The 24,314-nt window shown below is 39.0% G+C and overlaps 1 protein-coding gene across 1 annotated transcript; it reads right to left on the bottom strand.

The window, feature by feature from the left end:
• Nucleotides 1–204: 204 nt before the first annotated feature.
• MSL3 (MSL complex subunit 3) lies at nt 205–21,793 on the bottom strand. Its single transcript, XM_058045087.1, has 13 exons — nt 21,643–21,793; nt 19,707–19,789; nt 19,037–19,132; nt 18,373–18,473; nt 17,379–17,470; nt 16,484–16,606; nt 15,907–16,067; nt 13,829–13,987; nt 12,922–13,184; nt 12,429–12,538; nt 12,144–12,243; nt 11,628–11,712; nt 205–2,402 (listed from the first exon to the last, which is right to left on the bottom strand). Exons 1-13 carry the CDS (start codon nt 21,739–21,741, stop codon nt 2,303–2,305), a joined length of 1,572 nt encoding a protein of 523 aa, XP_057901070.1. The 5' UTR covers nt 21,742–21,793; the 3' UTR covers nt 205–2,302.
• Between the last annotated feature and the right edge of the window lie 2,521 nt (nt 21,794–24,314).

The following is a 24,314-nucleotide window of genomic DNA, read 5'->3' as shown; positions in this document are numbered from 1 at the left end:
TGCTGCAGCTTAAAAAAAATTAAAAATCAGGTATTAAAATTTGGAATGCCTAAATGAGGAGTAACAGTAAAGAGGGATGTCAAAGTTGCACATTACTGTAACTGAATTTATAAAACTAAACTTTTAAAATTCAAATATATATTCAAATATCAAGGTTATATCAGTTAGAAGTGTCAAGAAGCACAAAGGCATACAACTTTGGAGAAAAGCTTTTGGTTTTTATGAGAGTAAGATAGTTTGTAATATTACATCCAACGGCAGCCTCAAGAGAATTTTATGAAAAATTCTGTTCACAAAGACTACACTATAACTGGACCATCAGAATTTTTACCCCCTCACATCTTTTGAGCATCTCCACAAGGCAATACCAACAGTACTCCCGACCCCTTGATGCAGAAATTTTCATTTCAACAGTTAAACAGTCACACAACAGGACTCAGTTTGTAATGTGTCTTATACTCACAGGTGCAAAAAATGGAACAAAACCAGATCAGTCCTATTGCACATGAGCATTCTTAAAATAGAAAGGATTAATTTTGAAGTTTCAGGCAGCATTCCTAGACTCATCTCGTGTTAGACAGTTTGTCTGTATTTTGTTGAACTCTCTTTAAGAGAAACAGCATTTAAACCTAGAATGAAACATGTTGGCAAAGTTTTGATGTACATGGATTCTGCTAGAGATCCAAAACTTCTGTCATTCAAGAATGATGAAAGCTTACAAATACGGGGTTTTCTTGGTACAAGAGAAACGTGTTTAAAAAAGAGTAGTGCTGCTAAATGGCAATTTTTAGAATTAACAATCATCAAATCTGCATGCATCCATGCCACTGGTTTAACAACTGAGTTCAGCAGACTCTTCATAAAATTACTAAAACCAGAGTAATCCTAATCTTTTGAATTCGTAAGCTTGAGCACACCACAGAACTCTGAAAAGTAACAATGAATATCAACAGCAGATTTTACTCTTTTTTTTTGCCTTTTAGCCTGAGCCTGCCATTTATGTGTGAAAGAGGATGCCTTCAAATTACTAGTTTCTACAAATGTGAGGAAACTTGAGCTCTGCATTATAGGTGGAAGTTTTCTGAACCAAGAAGGATTAGAGTCGTTAATGCAGTCTGTAACCCAGTCCTGTTTTCTCTCAGTGCTTTTAAAATCTGTGTCTATCTTGATAGAGCCAAGGATTCTGAAGGCCAGTGTTTTAAGTCCTGCATGTGGTTTCCACAACAAGAATTATGTTTCAATTACTTTATACTGAATGTGTTGTCACATTTGTAGGAACTCAGTTCTCACTGAACTGCTATTTCCAGAGCCAAAGTGTCTAAAAAAGTCTAAAGAGACATCCTTCAAGTCTGCAGAAGAACATCCAATGATACAGAAAGGGCTCCTCTCCATATGTTGTCAGTGCTCCCACCTCTCATTATACGCACACTTAGCACCCTCAAAAATACTAATTGAGCACGAACAAGATGTTTTAGACAGTCAAAATCACACATCCACACAGCAGCCACTGTGAACTTTATTAAGAAAATAAATGTTTGCCAATTAAAGAGCAATGACTTCACTGACTTTCCCATTTACTTGTAGAAAATGAGTTCTTTCATAACGGCTCTGGAAATCATTTATTGCCAGGTAAATGCCAAATCCCTGGCTGTGTCTGGTCTGCTCAGAACCCTGTCAGCTTTACCATGAAAGGTCTATATACACCTCTGCAAAATGCAAAGTCAGCAACACATCTGTCATTCAAGCAACAAAGTCATTTTTGAGGCAGATGTCACACTAGCCAAACAGCAAAGCCACCTTTACATTAAGCAATTCTTTCTATCATGACAGTTCCACAGATGAAATGTAATTTTTGAGGAAAACAATCCATAAGATACCAGTCACAAATTCTCTTCATGTAACTGTTTAGTCAAGTCTTATTTCTCAGGCAGGAGAGGCTGAGCTACAATGAAACACAACATGGTAATTTATCTTCATGAGAATGTCCTGTTGCCAATGCATCTGCTTTTGCCTCCTTTGCTTTTTATTACTCTGTGTAGTCCTGCGCAGTAAAGTCAGAACAAGGCTTCTTCATTCATCTGGAGTCAGATTTATATCCAGCCTTCTAAGTGACTCACACCACTGTTTATACACATCTGTGAAAAGCAGTTCTCCATTCCTAAGTAATCCAACCATCATAAAGATATTTTCCAATGTCTTCAACTCCAGAAGTTGTTTTAATTCCTTTCTCATCTTGTAGCCATGTAGCAGAATAGCATTGTCATGGGCTATGTATAGCAGGATTTAATCCTTATTAATAGCTTCAGTAGATGGCCCGAGGATTTTTAGTACTGTAGTAGGCTTCACATGCAGCTACATAGGCAGATTCGGGGAAGAAATCATCATGGTATTCTGCTAAAAACCTGAGAAGAAAGCACACCAAAAAAAAAGAACAGAATATAAAACATTTAAGAGAAAAGCTTTTTTCAAATTGATTTTTAAGCTCAGCAAAAACACAGCCTGGGAATTAAGAATTATTACTCTTTGAAATTTGGCATACAAAGGATTTGCCCTATTTTTTACAAGTTTCACATAGTGAAAAACAGCCTTACTCTAGCATTCTGAAATCCAACAAGAATTAAAAAAAAATTCCTCAAGCTCAAAAACAAAACAAAAAAACCCCCAGAAAGTTAAACTATACTCAGAAAAAGAATTCAAAGAACTAGCACAGAAGGAAAAAGAAGAGATCTTTCTGCAACTTCTGTAAGTTACCTGCTCAGCACACTACTTTCATTTATGCCCAAACCAGTATTTTCAGTTATCACCTTGTCAGTATCTTATACAAATAGCCAGGATTCATTAAGGAGCCAAACTATATCTTTTAAGGCAAGTAAAGTTATGATTTTTCATATATTTCATGTGCCTTTAGGGTCTCCATCTTTCTGATTTAAATATGGGTTTCAATGACAAAACACATCCTTCACAAATTCAGTTCCTTAATTTCATATTTCTGCAAGATGGTCTGCAAATACTATTCAAACCACCAAGCACCCAGTATTTTATCATGTTTTCCTGCTCTGCTAACACACAACTGTTTCTTTGGTTAGGATTGAAAATTAAAACAGTGCTGCTACAAACACCAGAAACAAACAGCTAGAATGACTATAAGCTCCCTGTTCCTTCCTTTGATTTCAAAGGTACTAGGTATGTAAACAGGGGAAAAAGGGCAAAATGGTTATTAAACTCAAGATTACACTCAAGCTGTCCTTCAGAAAAAAAAAAACAAAGACCTTCAAAAATACCTGGATATTAAAGATCAGCATCAATAAGCATGGCAAAATGCTAGCTACATGTTTTAAGAGTAGGAAGCAAAAGAAACAACAGAAAACAATGTCATTTACAGAATCTGTGCTCTCTCAAGAAACAGTGGCTGGGCTGATGACTTCACTATTGGAAGCTGAAAATAATCTGTTTTGCATAGCCAACACTTTGGACATAGAAAGTACAATTTTAAAAAAAATATTCATGTAAATGGCATAAAAACTACAGGCCTTCTCCAACCTCACTCACTGCTGCACTGCCTGAACTAGGCATGTTCTTTGATCTAAAGAGAGCCAAAGCATCAAAGAATACTGGCAAGATCCTCTAAATAAAGCATTTATATTCAATAAGAAATATATTAATTGCTCAGAGCTCATAGAAAATGGTGACAGTACAAAACTGCAGATAAATGAAAGAGAGTTGATTTTTCCCCAATCCTTGCAAGTGCTAAACAAATGCTAAACTGGAGTTATAACTAGTTACATCCTACTAGATGTAACTAGAAAAAGCAGTGAGAAATAGAAACTCTTATAAAAGAAATCAATCCTTTATGGTGTGTCACTGTTAATTTAGAAGGCACATTGTCAACTTCCTTCATACTTCTTTATTTCACAGCAGCTCTGCAATTAACAGTATATAAAGGGACCTAAATGGTTTCTGATGTAAAATGTTTCAAACCACTAAAAAAAATAGCAATTAAGAAGCTAATAAAATACTCAAGTCATCAACTGCTATGACCTCTGACTTTAGTTAGCGACAAATCACTTTCTAGGATGAGGGGTTGGTATGAAGCAAGTGTGGAAAAGCCTAAAACTTAACAGACTTGAACCTAACTTTGGATGTACTTAGATTGTATACAGTTCAGATGAACAACAAGTGGTATTTGATTGATAATTCTTCATTAACACACATTAATGACTCCAAGACATTAAAAAAATTACAGAGGTTGATGAAAATCTTACTATCTTTGGATAACATTTAGTAAAACACAGTACTACAAGCTAGATCACAGAAGGGAACATGTTTCAGAGGGCATTTGGGTAGCTGACAGTTCCAAGAATTTTATCAGCATGTAATGGGAAACAGGTTCACTTTCTCTTCCAAATTTCCTGACTATTGCTTAAATCATCAGTGATACATGCCAGTTTGGTGCATGCTAAAGTGACAGCTGGTACAGATGAGAAATTTTAGCTGAGATGGTGTGCTACAGCTACAACTCAAAAGAAACCGCACACAGTCAAACATACATCTCCCTGTTCTGCACATAACAGTTGTGAAAAGCAAAACACCCCAGAGCTAGCAAACACAAATTATTTTCTGCAGAGAAGTAGAAGAAAACTACTGAAGGAACACAGTCAGCCTTTGTCACAATCCTTTCTATACCTGCATACAAAGAGCAGGGGCCCTTCTGAAGCTGCTTTCTATTCAAAAGACATCAGAGTGCAGAAGGCTGGCACAGAAATATTAGGAGTCTCCTAAGACTTCTGCCTCACAGATATTTCACTATTGCTTTGCTCTTGGACAAGCTAAACCAGCATCAAGATCAATTACACTGCTACCTGAAAGTCATGAGCCAAGATTTAAAGACAGAGGGAGCTGTAATTAGCAGACAGAGCCAATGTTCAGCAATAGATCAGAAAGCATATTGCTATGGAGCTATTCAGAAATTGTTTCATGATTAACTTACAAATCTGATCCGTTCAGTCACCTGCTGCATTATTGCCTCTTTCATTTTTATACTTTTTACAGAGTAAAATGAATACATCTATATGAATACCTCTTTATGAATACATCTATAAAGCAAGACTGCTGATGAGCAACCAACTTCTGGGAGGCACAGTCCATACTGATTTGAGACTGCATGCATTTTTCATCATGAATGTCCTCAAAAACAAACTCACGCTTTATGCTTAGAGAACAGAGGTAACATGGCACAATGCAGTTATTTTCCTCCAACCTCAGGTTCCTAGAAGGGCAACACTTCAGAAAGGTCTAGAGGGGATGGAGACAAGTGAAAAAGATGTGGGCAACTTAGGAATTCCTCAAGCTATGTTCTGATCTTCAAGTGTGGGTGTTTTTAAGCAAGCAATAGCCTCATAAATACACTACCATCTGACTGATTTATACAGGTAGATTTAGCAAAAAGAAGAACTGAATTATCACTATCCACATTAGAAGGCCATATGACACATGTAATGAACATATATCAAAAAGAGTCACTGAATTAGTATGAGTTTTAAGAGCACACTCTGGTGGGCCTTGCCTTGACACCACCAACAAGATTTATTACTAGAAGTCTCTGAATGAAGAAAAAAAATTCTTACAAATGTCAGCTACCATCACATGAATAAACTTAGGGACAGCCCAGAAAGTGTGAAAATGACAAAGAAAAGAAAACCTTAGTTTTCAGAAAGACATCCTCAGCCATTAAAGTATAAGAAGACAGAGTCCAAAGGAAAAGTTTCCAGGAAGGTGACCTTACAAAATTCTCCTACAGAATTTTAAAAAGTAAGCAGATGCTTTGATGAGATCAGTGACCTGTCTGAAAGGCTACTGTAATGATCTATCCAAATTTGCTAGAAGACCATTATGAGTCCTAGCTCTGTGAGTCACCTCATCAAAAGCAATGTCATTTGCAGATTAAGGAACTACCTCATCTCTGACACTACTACTCAAGTGCAGGATTTGAAAACTAAAAGGCTTTAGGTTCACGAAGAAACATATACAACCATCTGACCCTCACTCCTCCCCAGTTTGCAGGCCTGTCTCCATCTGGAAAGTTGTTCAGATGACAAAGTCCATCATAACACCATTGCAGTCAACAGAAGAAGTGAATCGAGGTTTCAGATGTTTGTTCTAATACCCAATGGCTAAAGAACCATGCTAAAGGAGTAAACTGGCCTGTTTTGTTGACTGGACTCTTATCACTCACTGATATACAGAAACTGAGATAATATTCCTTGGCCTTTCAAGAGGAAGTGTGGAGAATCCTGAAGATGCCAAGCTACCATCATAACATTTCCAAGAATCAGATTGAGTGAGTGCAAATTTAATTTTCCCAAGGACCTTTTGGAAAAAAACAGTCCTACAAGAGCTCAATACAGGAGTCCTTGGTTTTATCTTGAGGATGAAGACCCCGTGACCAGACCAGCACAGGTCCCTAGAGCTGCCTTCTAAAAAAGCTACCATAACACATTTAAAGTACTTGGGGCAACCTCTACATGTAGATACATGATCCAAGCCTCAGCTATTGACTACCAATATGCTCATTCAAACTCCCAGGCACCTGAAGATTTGGAAAGCAGAAGGAAGAGAAGCAATCCACATGGAGAGTTTCATGAGCAGCTTTTGGCAATGCAGCAAAACCTTAGCTGAGGACAATAAACCAATGAGCACATTCTGCAGACCAAGCAGCCAACAAAGCCCACTGAAAGTAAGAACCTGCACAATACCAGGTACTCAGTGGGAAGCATTCTACCTAAAGGTGCCAAAAGTTTGAGAGGGCCCCTTTCTACCCAACTGGGCACAAAAAATTCCTTCCCTTCAAAGTGTTTCAAAACTTGGAAAAAAATGTTGCTTCACGTGTTTGTGCACTCTAAACCCAGGTCTCCATTTATACCCAGAAACTTGATTTTCTCTCAATTTATGTTCCAATTCTATGAAGTTTTCTAGTGTGTCATAACCAAGTAACTGGTTAATTTAAAAAACTGAGAGGAAAAAAACCAGTATAATTCAACAATATTAATCAATTAATAATACAATATAAGAAACACTGGCACAATTGCATTCTTTTCCATCTTTCAGAATGTGATTTTTAATTACTTGCCTTTTTGCAACTGAAGCCACAATGACTCACAATGAACAGGAACTCTATTACAAAGCAACTTTGCCTAACTAAAGATGTCTTCTAATTCATTCACCATTTGCAATGATTAATTTTTTCATTCTCAGACACAAATAACCTCTCATAATTGTACATTAGCACAGACTAGTGGTGATGATTCACCACTGCAGTTATATATAATAAAATTACTACACTCAAAATTTGCTGTCAGGACCAGAGATCTATTTCTTAAAGTTACGTGAAACAACTTGTCAACTTTGTATACACACATTTTATTATTACAGTCCTCTGATTTGGCTTCCTTCACAGAAAAATTCATCAGCATCAAAATATTTTCCTACCCATGGAGCAGAGTGGCACAATAGATAAAAGCATATTTTAGAGCATCAGTGGGGGAAAAAAAAAAAAGATATTTAAGCTTAAAGGAAATACTGAGTTGGAAATATCTGTGGGTTTTTAACAAAACTAAAATATTTGACTGTTACCTGTCCATAATCTGAACTAATACACTGGCATCATCTAAAAAAAAAACTTACTAGAAATTTTAGAAGTATTTTAGAAATATTTCATCACTTATTTATTCTTCTGTATTTCATCAAAGTCAAAATATCTGTCTATGCATTTCTATACCACTTCATTTTGCCTTTTTTCCCAAAATGCAAATGACAGTCTCTGAAATTACCTCAGTGAAGATGGGTCTTGCTCTTGTAAAAGCAGACATACTGTTAACTCTTAAGTAGCTCCTATTGGTTAACAGACTTGGGAGGGGGCCTTTAATTCCAAAACAGTTTTCCAAGCCAAGGCTGTGTGCAAATTAATGGAAATAGCAAAATAGAAATGGGCATCTTCCTGTCAGTCACTTCTCACCACTGAGGCAACCTTTGGAGGCCTGTTAGGCCCCTTGCAATGCCAGGAAATTGTAAAATAGAGCATATGCAGCATTTTATTTCAAAAGTGGCTGAAATAATGGAATTAGTTTAAAGCTAATACTTCCTCTTACTCTAAAGCTATTAACAGGCAAGGAGATTTAATCAGGGGCCTTTCACTAGTCCAATTAACAGTTAGCACCAGTAAGCACCAGCTAAAGCATTAACTCCCACAGACTGAATGTGCACTAAGTGAAATTCACTGAAATCAACTGGTGAGTATATTTTAGACTGCAAGTACTATGAATTATTTCAGAAATAATTTAAGATTCAGAGTTTTGTACGTAATTTGAGAATCTAATTTTCTTCTGCAAATTCTATTATTGAGAAATAAACTTTCCTGTTTTCCATGAAGAAATTTTCATTTTACACACTTGTAGGAAGCTGGATTAAGAGGGCAGAGTTTCTACTTAACAAGAAAGTCAAAAAGATGCATTTCATACATTTCTTAAAAATATATGTTGTATGGGAAATTGAGAAAAATCTTGTCTAGCAGCAGTCTGAGGGCATGACTGGAAAATATTATCCATGTGGCATCTCAAAGCTAATTTAATGTATCTATCATGAACTAAGCAAACTCAGGACAACAAGCTTCCAGAAAAAGTATTACATTACATAAGTGTCAGTTTCTCAGCTCACAGGAGATTAATAATATAAATGGTAAACTATAAATTTTAGCCACAAAAGCATAAATCAAAATTATATCAGTATCTACGCAAGAACTAAATCAGTTGTGCAGTGCATGAAAGTTTTATTTAAGAATACATAAACTACTAATGCTTGGACTACTCTACTAGACATCAAAGAAGATTCAGGAGTAGTTTAATTAATGCAAGCAGACCCATCAATCCTTTGCTATTAGAGCCGGCTATTAGAAAAATAAAGAAAAGGAGAGTACTTAAGCTTCTCACTCAAGAGCAGTTCACTAAAAAAACCCCAAAAATAATTAAGCAGTCCTAAGTAAACTGGCTGCTATTACCTAATGCATACAGATGTTGTAGGGAAGATCTTACTGTTCAAAAGTTAAGCCAGAACAGAACTGATATAAAATATTTATAATAATCACTCATTAATCTTTTAATTCCCAAAAAGGAAAAGGCAGAATGTGAAAACTGAAGAACTAGTACTGATGCCTAAAGATTTTTAGGTTTTTGTATCTTTCAGGTATTTGTAGCTTTGTAGATTGCTAAAGCATGGCTGTAGCTTCTAGCAATTTTCCTACCTTTCTTCCCTACATCTAAAAAGCTAACCTTAAAAATATTGTTTAGTCTTACTCCAAGAAGAAAACCAACTACACAGACATTCTGTTTTTCAACCAGAATCTGGACCAGACATAAAAACAGTGGGGCAAAAGAAACCTCTGCCTTCAGTGGGGCAGGACCCCAGGGATTATTACCTAACCAATTAACCTTTTAATTGGACAGTATATGGTAGAAATTGTGGAATTACTATACCACGTGTGATTTTTGCCATATTGTCTACCTGAAAGCTTTCAAGTAAAGCTTTGCTTTTATATTCACTCTAATATTGTTGGGAACATCTATGCTATTTTCCAGGCATCAGTACCAGATGTCACCTCAAACTCAAGTTTTCTTGTGATTACAACCAGAAAATGCAGAACTATTTCTGTGATAAAAATCAAGCTCGAACAAATGTCTAGAAAATAATTTTTTGACCACTTCCAATGACAAGCATCATGAGAAATAAATACTCAAATGAAAAATTTTTCAAAGCACCATATGAATACACGTTAAGAAAAAAGTATCTAAAAATTTGTACTGGCTTCTGTTGCCGAGTAGCATAGCTGACAAGGAAAGTAGACTAAGGAAAGTATTTATTACAAAGCTATCAAAGATCAAATGCTTCCTACAGCAGTAACTGTAACTTTGAAGCTTTCTTGACACTGTCAAAAAAGAAAGTGCTTGGAAAAAAACCAGCGTTCAAATATTTTGCTGTAACAGATATGTGATATCCACATTATCCTTGCCTTGTGGGGCTCATTTGGTTTTGTTGTAGCCTGGCCTCAAGGACTGAAGCACATCTCTGGTTAAGTGTTTTCTGAAAGGAATGCAAGTTGTGTATTTGGAGGACTCTCCACGACACAAAGCATGGAAAAGGTGAACTACTGAAAGATTTGCTTCAAAACTACAGTTCTATCTCCCCTAAAAATGCTGATGTGGAAATATGATTTTTATTTCTATTTATAGATGACTACAGATTTCAATGAAATGCTCAGATGGAAAAGCAAAACACATACAGATACTATCACTAGAAATTTCAGTTCCCTTCAGCAACCCTTTCCCAATAAGCAACCTTTATTTTATGGGGTGGAGGGGACATGTTTCTCCTTCCATCTATTCTACTCCATTAAAGTTTATTAAAGAATGGATATGAAAACATGCTTATTAAAGACACTAAAGAACAGAGATCTGCTCTACCAACACAGGAGAATCTGAACAGTCAAAAGTCTCATAAAAACTGATCTGATCCACAGTGAGTTAAGCTCCCTAAAAAATATTCACTTCAAGCAAAAACAGTCTTTCAACAATGAGCTCTAATTATGTCCTGTTTAATTTAAAGGTATTTTGAATGCCAACAAGAATCTAACAAAAGAGATGCAAAATGGAATCAGTAAAACTTGACAACTAACTGCTCCCAGAGAAAAACTGTGTACTGTAAAAACTTTTGACATTGGAAACTTTTTTTTATTTTCAATAAGTAATTAAAGTAAAAGCATTTTAAAGCTTTCATCTCCCTGATATCTAACACAAGGGTTTTTTTTATGCTGGTGTAATACTAGGTTACCTTTCCCTATGTCACTGACCAAATTTAATCTACAATTTCCATATCTGTTCCATTACCATCTACAACACCTTTTTCTGAAAGTTTTCCTTGGCAATTTTGTTTTCCAGTGTACTGACACTGCACAACACAGAGCAACACTAGATATCTAACCACATGCACAATGTCATGCAGAAATACTAATTACAGTACCTGATAAACCAATCATGGGGCAGGTATGACCTTACTGACTCCAGTGGTGGAGCTAGTGCAGCCACACAGAGCTGTGTATCCCTACAAACCTTTGTACTGCATCACAGAGAAATCCTTCTGTTCAAAGCTCAGTTAAGACAGACATTTATTTTAAGAAATCAGCATACTTTAAAACACATTTTAAAGAACAAGTTTCTCCTCCTGCTAATATTGATAAAAAATACCAATGCAGACTTTGCATTTCTTCATAAAACATGCTACTTAACCAAGTCAGACTTATCATTCTATACATATGAACAAACTTTCACACTTCAGTTCTATATCAATGTGTTTATCAAAATTGAAAGTAGAAAATTCTGATTCCCTTCAAGTGGAATTAAAAAATAGAAAAATCTTACATTCATCTTTACTCAAATTGCTATTGTTAAAATGGTATACTAATTTTATCCTAATCTTGTAGTTATAGAAAATGAATATCTTATTTTAAGTCCCCTTAGCCATTCCAAGACATTTAGATCTATGTAACAATAGAAACACTGCTGTAGTACACTGTGTCACATTACCTCAGAAACATCTCAAAGTGTTTTACTAAAGCCTTCAGGTTTTTGTCAGGAAAGCACATCTTCCCCAGTATTTCTGGTAGTTTTACTGTGAATAAAAGAAATAATGTTTATACCTCTTCTTGTAAATGCAACTTCAAATTACTTTTATCCACTACATAGAAAAGAATATAAAAATTTCTTCTCACCACAGACCCCACTTTCCCTTGCAAGCTACTTTTGATCTTTCAAAGCCTTACTAAACAAAAACATGCTGAGAAGGTGAATGATGCTGGGTTTAGTGATGTTTGACAGTGTACTGGAAGTAACACTGCTTTGCCTTTCTTAAATGAAGGCATACAGAGCCAATAAAAGATAACCAAATCTATGAATAGCCTAAAGTTCCAAATAGATTAAAATGTACATTCCTCCAAGAATAAAAATAAATTTAATAAAGAAAACAGAAAAATCACACAGATATCAGGACTGGAAACAAAAAATATAAAGCAACTTTGAGCAGAGAATTTTGCATTAGTTTACCAAACATCCTCAGCAAATGTTGAGATCCATAGATATATGAAGGAGGTGGTGGTTGATCACTTGGTGGATAATTCTCTGGCATCAATTTCCAGGACAAAACCTATAGATAAAATATGAAAATACCGGTTATGAAAATTTTATGTCATAAACAATTTAGAATGTATAGAACTTCAAATTCAAAGATGAAATAAGTAATACCAACAAAATCTTTTCTTACATAGCCTTACTCTGAGGTCTGCAAAACATTCAATCATTACATCTAGGACAGAAACATCAAAATGTTACCTCATTCAATTCGTTGTTTCTTCTACCTTCAAAGCCAGTAAACACCGTGCTCCCTTCTTTGCTAGGAGTCAAAGTTATAGGTGAAGATGACCCGCTATGGACAGGAGTTTCTTCAAATTGAAAGGAAAAACAAAACAAAAGAAAAAAGAAAAATTTTATTACTTGTAAACTACTACCTGGAACTATAAGCCATTAAATGCATCTAAGGCCTGCTGCTAAAATGTTTGAAGTCTTAAAACGCTGAAATTCAATAACGGTTATCCTAAAATAGACTCTCAGAAAAGCAGCTCATTGCATTCTGTGGAAAAATATCCCAAAGTACTGACAATATTGCCTTGTATTTCTCTCTTCGGTAATGAGGCCTCAGAGTTAAAGAACCGATACAAGAAGTTAACGGCTTCCATTTCTTTCTCTGAGTTTACAGCCCATGCAGCACTAAAAGAACAGAACTTTATGCTTTGTTTAGGCCCACAAGGTAAGAAGAAAAGCCTACTTTTTTCCAGGTGCAGGAAGAGCTTTGGCATGGAGGCGGGGGTGTCGAGGTGCCGCCGTTTGGGCTGCGGGGACGCGCTGCTCTCCGACAGCCTGTCACAGTTGGAGCTGTGGCGCGTCGAACGCCTCAGAGACTGCAGGATCTCGGGCTCAGCTTTCCTCCTCTTCGGCGTGGCTGGCTCCCCTGTGGTGGGCTGGCTGTCAGTCGACTGAGGCGTGGGTGGATTCAGCAGAGGAGGGCTTGGGGAAAGTTCCTCCTGATTTCTAGGAAATTAGGGCAGGTTTACACAATTGAGATGGTCAGGGCTCTAGCAACAAAAGAAATTCTTCTAGTTTCACAGATCTTATTTGTAGCTATGATATTTTCTGAAAAATCCTTTCTTTAGGATTTTTCCTCCTGAGAAGCTGCGAGGCCTCAGGAACAAAATTTAAACAATGGTTATCTGCTGCTGTGGAATGCAACAGGTGCATCTGTGATTGGTCTCATGTGGTTGTTTCTAATTAATGGCCAATCACAGTCAGCTGGCTCAGACTCTCTGAGACACAAGCCTTTGTTATTCATTCCTTCTTTTTCTATTCTTAGCTAGCCTTCTGATAAAATCCTTTCTTCTATTCTTTTAGTATAGTTTTAATATAATATATACCATAAAATAATAAGTTTTCTGAAACATGGAGTCAGATCCTTGTCTCTTTCCTCATCCCAAGACCCCTGCGAACACTGTCACACTTATTGAACACTTTTATTCAGGGAAAACAGTCTCCTTCCAATAACTATTAAAGTGATGAGCTCTTCTACTGAATTCTATTCTCCAGAAGTATACTTTTCTTCAAATTAGTTAAGAACCAAGGATACCACATTCTCCTAACTTTTGAGATAAGGCATAATAAACTTCTTATATCTAACCTACCTGTTGGTATTTGTTGAGTTTTCTTTGATGGGAAGAAAGAATTTTGATGAAGTCACCTTCTTAAATTGAGCTTGTTCATAAGGATAGAGCAAAATTAAGGGAAGTGTGAAGTCAAAGGTTATTCTCAGCCCATCCACCATCTCTTTACATAGCTCGACACTAGAGGGGAAAAAAATTACAAGTTTCAAAGTTGCATGCCACTATTTTTCAGCACAGTTGCACAAAATTGCTCAATAATACAGTCGATTAACATAACTACAATATGGTGATTCAATCACTAAGGAATGATAAGTGATTAAAAACACACTTAAAAAGAAGGTGATTGCTCTTGTTAACTTCAGAAATACAAGTTCTTTTAAAAGGTCTGCTTCACAACCTCAAACAAAATCACACAACTGTTATATTACACTATTCACTAAACTAATAAAATCTACCGTGGAATAAATAAAGTTCATTAGATGTTTGTCAGGTAAACATTCTTTTGGTTTTCCAAGTTCACCTATGCTGAAAAAGAGGCACCTGTGCACCAGAACAAGTAAGTACTCAATAGACGGAATCTCTGTCTAAAAGGCAAAAGCAGAATTTGACCTATAGCTACTAAGCTGCAGTTGAGCTGTGCTCAAGAGTTATCCAGTGAACCAACAAAACCAGATACATTTGCATGGGAGAGCAGTTTCCAGTGGTCTGTTCTCCTAATTAGAGCACTACATTTGGAGGCTACCAGGAATTTCAGTTTCAGGTCTGTGTGGAAGACTTACAAGGTTAGGTGGTGACCATACAAGCTATTACAAGAACCAAAAACACAAAGTGCAGCACACCAGCAACACCTCTCACCTTTGTGAAGGTTTCCCCTCTCATGTTTCAAGTGCACATATGTGTATGGTTAACAATTTGATTCTCCCAAAATTATCCATGTTAGAAATTCCAAACCTCCAATATTTCATACCACCTACTAACACTGATACACATGAATTGGGCCAGGGGACCATCATGTGCAGAAATTCTATAAATCCAAGAAGGTCAATAACCTTCAGTGTTAGAGCACTAAGGGAAAAACAATTAAGATGTCAGCTGAATTTCTCCCACTTAATGATCACTGAAACTATACCTTTTTTTTTAGTAAAACATTGTTTTTATTGAGGAAGTTACTTAAACATAGACCTGTAAAAATCATAATGTGTGTAAAACCTTCTGTTTATATTTCTGATATTTTATCTAACCTTTTGTTTGGGAGATTATACTACAAAGAAGGAAGTGTCAATCTGTCAAAGAATAAATGACACCAAATGTAAAACAAGACACTCAGGCTAAAATACTTCAAGGAATAGCATAAATACACACCATTGAAATAGAACACTAACACAAGTCAGGATTTCTTGTTGATAAAAATAACAAGATTTCACCCCATTGTACTTAGATAGAAGCAGTCTTATCTAATATCAAAAATCTTTAACATAAGAGAAGAAAATCCCCAAAACAATGAAAAACCACCACACCGCAAACATGTATAGTCAATGCATTTGTAACAAGGTAGAAGAACAGACAGCTCAGCTGAGAAAACAGACTAAAACATGAATTTCAACAAATCAGGACTTGTGTTACCACAGTTTCCCTACATACTGACTCTAAGATTTAAGATCATATATCCACTTAAAACAAACCAACAACTTGCACTTGGAGATCTTTATAAGTGTTTGTATTAAATTTTTATCCTTTTTAAAACATGAACCTGTTCAAGTTTATCTAAGTAGGCTATTCTTATATCAGATATGAAATTCTCCACATTGACAACAGCAACACATTCTTCAAAACAGATCTCAATATTCAGAATATAAGAATTTACACGATAAAACAGAATATTGATATTTTGCATAATGACTTTTCAGAGTACAGGGACTCTCTCACTGGTAAACAAGTTATCAGTGTTACTCTGCTATAGTTATCTGTCAAATACTTTGAGCCCTGTAAATAAATATACATTATGGTATAAGCTCACAGAAGTGAACAGCCATAAAACAGAACACAGAATGCAAGGTCATTCTTCTTGTGACAACAGCAGTGGACTAAAGATTACTCACTTCTTCTCTGGTGGCACATAATGAAGATTCATATTAGCATGTGGAGTCATCTGATGGTGCCGAGACCTTTCATTGGCTGAAAAAGCAGCATTAATTGCAAAGTGTTTTACATATGACTCCAAGATGGTTATTATATTTGTCTGGCAAGGAAGCTTCACTAGCTGAAAAAGAAACAAAAAATGTCTTATAAAAACCCTAAGTTATAATGTACCAACTAATTTAGTAAATATCTAGTGCATAAAGCAAATTCAGGACTGTATAATTTCAACCCTTAAACTGAATTTTTTATCAACATCAGGAGAAAGAAGAGACATGGTCAGATTAACAAGCCTGCTGCATTTGCAGCTTTCAAAACCAATCTGCATTCTAAAGCACCATGAGGAACCACAACAGTACACTGCTAAATATGACAAGCCACTGTTATAGCTATAGAGAATGCTACTCCCTACACTCTTTGTATTCTTCCTTGCCCTGAGCTCAAATGAAGCTAAAAAGGTGAAGTTAAAAACTCCAGTTGTATAAACAAAAACTACCTCACGCCCTTATGCACATTAGAGCCCCAACTTTTATTTTATACCCTTTTTCTTCTATTAATATAGTAGCAGTCTTCCTCAAGCTTCTTTTTCAAGACTTCAGGAATTTCTATGCTTATTGCTCTTTCTTCCATGTCCCTTTTTGTATGAGTGTCTTGTTCTTCTTTCTACAACAGATCAGTGAAAGAAAACAATATATTGGTTGTGAAACAATAACTTCAATAGTAAGGATACAAGTGGATAATAGGCTTAAACTATTTAACAATACTGCTCTTGAAAACATCTGAAAATTCATTTTTAAATTTTTTTTAATTTAATGTTCTCTTAAGTATTTAACTTTAAAAAAAAGCAAACAAATTTGTTAGGTATTGCTGTTGCAGATCACCCACACCGTAGTTGTTAAAGTCGACACATCTTCAGATCAACTGTTTACTGTGGAAAAATAAATGTTTTTTTTCTTGAAAACAGAACAGTCCTCTCTACATTTTAACTTAAAACCAGGGGGGGTTGACATGCCTGTTTCACAGTAAAATACATGACAAACATCCTGCTGCTATCAGTTTGTTCAACCTGCCTAGACAAGCAAATTTTTACAGCACCCACAAAAGTGGAAAATGTAGTCTGCTACATTTTCTCCACGTGAGTCTTTTGTGTAGAATGAGAGGGGGGAAAAAAAGTGTATTTTTAGCAGTATATCATACAGTTCTATAAGAAAATGACATTGTGTAATTTTCAAAATCACAATCACAGTAAACAGCAGGAATAAGAAAATTATACTTTTAATTCCAGCTAAATAACCAGTTGTGGCCTATATTTTATCTACTTCAATTTTCCCAGAATTTCAAGTGCAGATGATAATAAATACTAAATACTATTAATACCAATACTTAATACTAATAAATAATAAATACTATTAACTTAAGGAACACACAAAAATACCATTTCTGTCCTCTCATCTATGTCACTTTCTTCACTCTTTATTTCTTCATCTGTTCCTTCATCACTGTCGTCAGAAGAAGAACTACTTATAGCTGCATAAAAGAGATTTCACATATTCATTATTACATTACAGAGGTTATGACCAGTCAGTTTGAGGCCTCAATGCAAAAAACCCCAAAAAACAAAAAACCCAACCCACTAAAAAAACCACAATTATCTTGTTATATTTAATGAGGATGAGTAATTCTAATTGAATTAAACATGCATTATTTACAGCCCACTACAAATATTTTAAACATGTGAGTTAATAGGAAGTATTCTTGCCTCCTCTCTAACTGAAAAACATTCACTTTTAAAAGCTCCCTACATTCCTGAACACCCACATTTTCATTGGACTTTAGTTCTCCACAGAGGATTAACATATTAATCACTCAATCAAAAGGCATGAATCTGTGCAGCAGCAGTTCCCAGAACATCAGTTAAGTGCCAGCCAATGTTCCTGCTGGCTTTCTAGTCACAAAGGAAAATGCAGGAAATTAAAAATCTGTCTTGAAAGTGAAATCAGACAGTCAGTTGACAAGAAACAGACCTTTGTGTGAGGTAGACTGGGGAAAAAAATAATCTTATTGCCCTCAAAAATACACAAACACTAGCAGGGAAATGTTGCATTTCCGAACATCAAACGAAGAAATCTGAGGGGTTCTCACACCTATTAACACTACACTAAATAAAACAGTACTGAGCTCTGAAATCACTGATTAAAACAGTTGAATAGAAGAGATGCAAGGAGACACCTCTGGACTACAAGAAGAAAACAGATATTCCAACTTAACAGATGCTTAGCATGAAACATAGTTCCCACTCTTCATATGACTGCCTTTGAGTATTTCAGATAGGAAGGACCAGGATGGCAACTCCCATGGCAACTGACACCATGCACCTATCCCCAGGTCAAGGCATCCCACCAGTCACCAAAGGAGGAAAACAAACTCACAGTTTTCACTACTCTCATCATTTTCTTCAGCAGGAAGGCTTTTTAACACAGAGTCAACACCAGGCAACCTGCAGCGTCTCTTCTTTCTTCCCTTTCTTCTCCTACAGAATGTAAAATGGTTCACTGACATCTGGGTAGTATTATTTCATTTGTTTATCCTAACTAATTTGATTATGTGCAAATTCACAGGAAATCTATGTTTGAGTTATTTTCATTAATTAAAGCTGAAATTATTTGGACAATGCCTATTTCAGACTGGATACCCCAAGGTCTGTACATTACCTCACATTCACGTTCTCAAGCAGATCCTCTAGCCATAGCCAACCAATATTAGATTATTGCCTTTAGCTCAAAAATACTTCAGGTTTTCCTGAAGTGTTTTGCAAGTGCATTTCTTTGGGAAGATGCAGATACAACACACAGGCATTTCACAGCAATAGTTAGGAATAACACAGCTATTGAGTTGTTAGTCATTTAGAGTGTTAGTAACAATCCACATGTCTCTAGCTTAGAGAAGCTCTCTAGAATGCACTGACTGCATTATGCATCTATCTACCACCTACAGCATGAGCTCAGACACCAAGCTCAGTTGTAGACACCTGGATGTATCTGTCTGAATCTGAAAATGAATCTGATTAATTTTGAGGCCAAAAGGATTCCTTACATGCGAGCCACAGCCTTCCGTGCCAATTTACGCTGTAATCTGCGGTTTTCGTCTGTATCCCGAAGAACATGATCTTCAGCTGCCCATCTATCCCAGCTAAGGACAGGTCAAAAGAAAGTAAAAAATGACTATGAATATATGCCACTAATGATTGTCAATGAATTAATACACTTTAAATCTACAAAGGACTTGTTTAATGCCACTCAGAAGCAAGCCCTGCATCACAAGGTTTGCACTCTTCTCTGCTAACGTGGCTTCAGCTCTCACGTTGCCATCTAAAATCTGCCAAGCCTTGACTTAATCCAAAACAGCATTTCTAGCACTGACACATACTATCAATCACAGTCAAGACACAGCACTCATGTACTGATAATCAAACAATGCAGAGCTAGATTTAACAAAGCATATACCTTTTACTAATGGAAACTTAGGTGCCATAAGTATATGGCACAGGCAGATATCCCATAAGGTTTAAACTCACATCTATCAAACCGATTCACTGAAATTTATGGATACAAACAAATGTCAACATGAGCAAGTATATTAAAGGCATTCACAAAAACAAAATACTCCTGCAAACATTGGTCCTTTGATATTCTATGCAAAGCCTACCTTTGCAGAATAACATAGAAAAAATGGAAGAACTGAAACCACACGTATAGGTTCTTACCTTCTGTTCCAACCGTTAAAATGGATCAGATATTCTGGAATCTTTCTGCCTTTCTCATCTTTTCCAACAACAATATCAACAATCTGAAACAAATAATGAGGGGTACATATTAAAAAACTTGAGAGAAAGTAAGCCATCGGGTATTTAGAAAGTTTATGCACAAAGAAAAAAAAGAAAATTAAACAGACAATATTCTGACAGCTAATATTGACATGAACAGGATCATACTAAATGATCAGAAAACTTAGCTTTCTTGTTGACTACTCTTAACATTGCAGACTGCTCACTGTCTTGGTCCTATCCTCAAAGGTCCCATGCTTTCAAGACAGAAAAAGGGAAACATCAAACTGTGCAGTAGCACAGCGTGGATATGCAGATTTGGGCTACTTACACTTTCTCTTCTGTGCTGTCTGCTCAAGCACCTAAGCAGGAAACACAGTTTTCTATACATAAACCATAGAAATACTGCTCTGTTGAACACCACAGACTCTCGGTCACAAAACATTAAGAGGCTCTGGGAATATCTCAGTCCTTGTTTTCTTCCATTTTTACAAATGTGCAATGGCCAGTCTGAAAGGGCCTGCACCTCAGAAGAAAAAGATATGGTGCCTATACTTGAGTAGCTTTCAATATAGATCATTATCAGTACTTAGGCTACTAGTGAGGTTTCAATTTGGGTGTCCAGAATTTAAGAACCATTGATGGATTCACAGACAGTTATGCTGTTTACAGTACTTGACAGTAAAGAAGAAGAGGTACAATGCATTTTTGTACTCAGGTTATAGTTTATAGGGATAGCAACTACAGCTGCCAGGTCGTTAGGACATTGGAGTAAATGTAAAAACAAAAGGGCAGCAAAATATTACAGGACGGTGGCATTCCTAAACAAAGATGTTTGAGAAACACCCATAAGCACACTCACAAACCTGCAGCAAAAAGTACTAATTTCATTAAGGATCCAGTTACAACACTTCCTTTCTTATCCCTCTCTGTAACAAAAAAACACCCAGAATTCTGTTTCTAAGTCGGACACAGATGATTCAGGATTGAAAAATAATCTTGTGTACCACTGATACCTTAAAGCAACACTATTTACATAAAGCTCTATCATTACTCTCACTACCCTTACGGTTAGGCCCTAACTGAGGCAGTCACCTCTTACTGCAGCACCTACGGCCCACCGCGCACTGCTCACTCTCCTATTGCCGTATATTCTCCTTCACCAGCGCTACCACTTACACCTTTCTGAAACGCAGAGGGGCGGGCAGTAAGCGTGGGAAAGCGTGACAGGAAATAGATCCTGCTACACTAGAAAACTGCAGGGGTGGCAGCGAGACTTTAGAATTACTTTGCAGGTGTTCAGCCGGGAGCGAACGGCGGGAAGCGCGGCCGGCGGCGCTCCCAGGGCGGCTCGGGGCCCCGCTGTCTACCTGCCGCGGCGGGCAGGCCCCATCGCCTCCGCTCCCGGCGCGGCCAAGGCCCAGAGGCTCCCAAACAGCCGCTACGCGCACCCCCACCCCCGGGGCTCCCGTGGCGCGGGGAGAGAGCTGAGCCCCACCGGGGCACCGGCCTGAGCCGCCCGCAGGGAGCAATAACGGAGGGAGGCCAGGCCCGGCGGGGACGGCACCGCCTCGCTTCGTCTCCCTGTCCCGTGGCGGCCCCCGCACCGCGGCCTCCCCGCCTGCTCCCCCCTCCCCGGGCCGGCGCCCGTTTCCCGCAACAAGTGCAGCTGCCGGCGGAGCCGCGTCCCCGGCCGGGCCCAGGGCCGCTTCCCGCGCCGCCTCCCGCCCGAGGGCGCGCCCAGCGCCCGGCGGGAGCGGTAACGGGAGAGCAGGAGCCGTAACGGGAGCGGGCGGGCCGCGCGCCGGCCCCGCCCCGCGCCCTCCCGCCCGGGGAGACGCGGGAGGGGGAGGCAGGAGCGCGCGCGGCCGGTCACCTTGGCATCATAGAGCACTTTGGCTTTGGTGGGGTCGGGCTCGAAGCAGAGAACTCTCTCTCCCCGGTGGAACTTAAATTTCATTCCCCGCGAGGTCATTTGTTCATCATGGCGCAAAGGAGAGGAGCCCCGCCCGCTCCCGCGGGGAGGCGCCGCGGACAGCCCGGCCCCGCCCCGCCCCCGGCTCCTCCGGCGGGGGCGGGCGGCCGGGACGGAGCGGGGATGCAGCGCCCGGCTTCCTCTGCCCTCGGCGGGAGTGCGGCGTTCGGCCCCGGGCGCTGCGGGGACGGGCCGCCCGCCTGTGCCCGCCCCGCCGGTCACGCGGGGTGCGCGGCGCGGGATGCGGGAGCCGGCGGCGGGAGGGGCGGCGGCGGCGCGGGGGACGCGTCCCGCCGGCGGAGGGGCGGCCGCCCGCCCTGGGCCGGGGGAGTCCCTGCAGGAGGCGAGAGCTCCCGGCCCTGGCGGCGGTGCCTCGGCGCCATGGGGGCCGGGGCGTGCGCTGGGCCTGTGCCCGCCGCGGAGCGGGGTGCGGGTGAGGGTTAAGTGCACCCCGAGAACAACAGCGGCCCTTCTCTCTGCTGCTGCTTCCCCTAAACATCAGCAGACATCCCCATCCCTCACCCTCTTTCCCGCGTTCTCCGCTAAGCGAAGAACCACCCCTACTCCCAAGATGGCTTTGTGTACATTGTAACCTCCCGCTAGGTTTGTTTTGCTCTCCGTTGTTCTTTCAGCCTTCCTTCAGGAAAATAAAACCAGAAATAAATAGGGTGTTGGGACTAGAAACCCAATCCGCTGTTTAATTTCAGATTCTACAAGCACACATATAGTGCAGATAATCAAAATCAATACTCAGCTTTCTTGCCAGTTTATGCTGAGTGATGCCTGGAAGGGACCTCATGGGGCTCAGCCAGGGGAACGCTGCAGTTTCCCACACGGTGTTATTAGATGCTCCCTCAGGCTGTTGCAGTTTTTATGCCAATTCTGGATTTCTGATTTACACAAGACCATAACAGGGAGGCCTGGGCTTAGCCAGCCTTGTGGAAAGACCAGTTAATTTGTGATTATTTAGCATTTCTGAAGTTGTTTTTCTGTAGAAGCTGTTCAGGGGATGGATGACTCTAGACTGTGCAACTGTGCATACACTAGTTTGGTGCTAAGGAGAAGAGGATTTTAAATCCTCCTATCTTTTTTCCACTCACTGAGGCTGATAGCAAATCTGGAAGCTGTGAGGAATGCCATGGGAAAGAACATGGAGTTCTAGTGTATTACCAGAAAGTTTCTGAAGGTAAAAAGTGATAGGGGGTACCAGAAAACAAGATTCTGAGAAGGTGACTGCTCCTTGGAATAGGATGGACTGAGTACTCAATTTCTTTTGATTCAAAAATACATATTTTTATATGTACTTTTTTTTATAGTGGGAATGGTAGGAAAACCTGTAAACCTTCTGCTGAAACTTTTTGGTGAGAGAAGCCAATTGATGGAAAAGAGAGAGAGAAATTAAGGAGGCATTCCTGAAATTGTTCAGTGCCCACGGATGCTAAGGTTAGAAAACAGGCTCCAAAAGTGCATGAATGCAATGTCAATTGCAGGAAGTGTTACTTAAGTTACTTTTTGTGGGTTTTTTTGGGGCTTGGTTTTTTTGTTTGTTTGTTTGTGGGTTTTTTTGGTTTTGTTTTTTTTTTTTTTTTTTTTGCGAGATAAAGAAAATAGTGTTGCACATTTGGAGAACAAAGCTGTTTCCATGCTTTAAAAATGGGGGGTAACCAGCAACAACAAAACAAAACAAGGGAAGGAGAATCACCAATTTGTGCTCGTGTCCCTGCCTCCAACCTGGTGATAAGAGTACTCAGACAAGAGGAACCTCACACCACTTCTGCATAAACAGCTTATGTGTTTCCACACTGCCTCCTAGATTCCTCCTTTTCCTTCCTCCCCACTGGTGTCCACTTGCAGACTCTGCTTCTTGTTCATCTCAGCTTCTCCTAGTTCACCCCAGCCCACTGTTATGGCTCCCACCCAATCTACTCCTCAAATCTTTGGACTCAAATTTCTTTCTACTTGGGTCTCCTAATATTATATACAGCTCTCTGCCATAGCATTTGAGATCCAGTTGTTGCTCTTTCTACTCTCTCCCTGCTCCCACTCTGGGATAGATGCACATGTACATCCATCTTATCTCCCTGAGCCACCTTGCTGTAGATAATCCTTGCCTGCAGATCCCTGGCCTTGCCAGGTCTCCTACCAAAGCTCCTCCTCTAGCAGGGCTCTCAAAATCCTGTATGTGAGCTGTGCTTGACTACACATCCACCCAAAGGGAGACGGGAGAGGAGAAATGCTGGTGTGTTTATGGAAAACCTGTGATAGTGCTACCCAGGCAATTCCTACTTCTAGGTAAAATACAGAACATGGACTTTTCAAAGCTACTGAGTCCTCCATAGTGAAGATTGCCAAATGGCTGCCCAAAATCAAGAATATAGAGTGACAGCCACTTGGAAAATGGTATTTGTGTGTGTATCTACATACTGCCCATGTGGCACCTGCCGTGAGTTGTTGCTGCCATGTACAGCACATAAACAAAAGGGCCGGTATAGATCTACGAGATTTAGCAAAGCTTCAACTACAGCTCCTCACTCATAGGCAGCAAGGAGAGAGCACAGGCTGCAATGTCGGGC

This window comes from Melospiza georgiana, chromosome 2 (assembly GCF_028018845.1).
Source record: "Melospiza georgiana isolate bMelGeo1 chromosome 2, bMelGeo1.pri, whole genome shotgun sequence".
NCBI lineage: Eukaryota > Metazoa > Chordata > Aves > Passeriformes > Passerellidae > Melospiza > Melospiza georgiana.
The sequence above is the reverse complement of the archived record's forward strand: the minus strand, read 5'-3'. Positions and strand labels throughout refer to the sequence as shown.

Bases quoted from the DNA above. Each gene is read 5' to 3' on its own strand.
- MSL3 (XM_058045087.1), bottom strand. From the start codon at position 21,741: ATGACCTCGCGGGGAATGAAATTTAAGTTCCACCGGGGAGAGAGAGTT. The intron at 17,471-18,372 runs GTGAGTTTGTTT...TCTTTTATGCAG, and splicing joins TGATGAGAGTAGTGAAAACT to CTATAAGTAGTTCTTCTTCT. The intron at 16,068-16,483 runs GTATAAAATAAA...TTTCTTTTTCAG, and splicing joins ATATTAATAGAAGAAAAAGG to CTAGTGAAGCTTCCTTGCCA.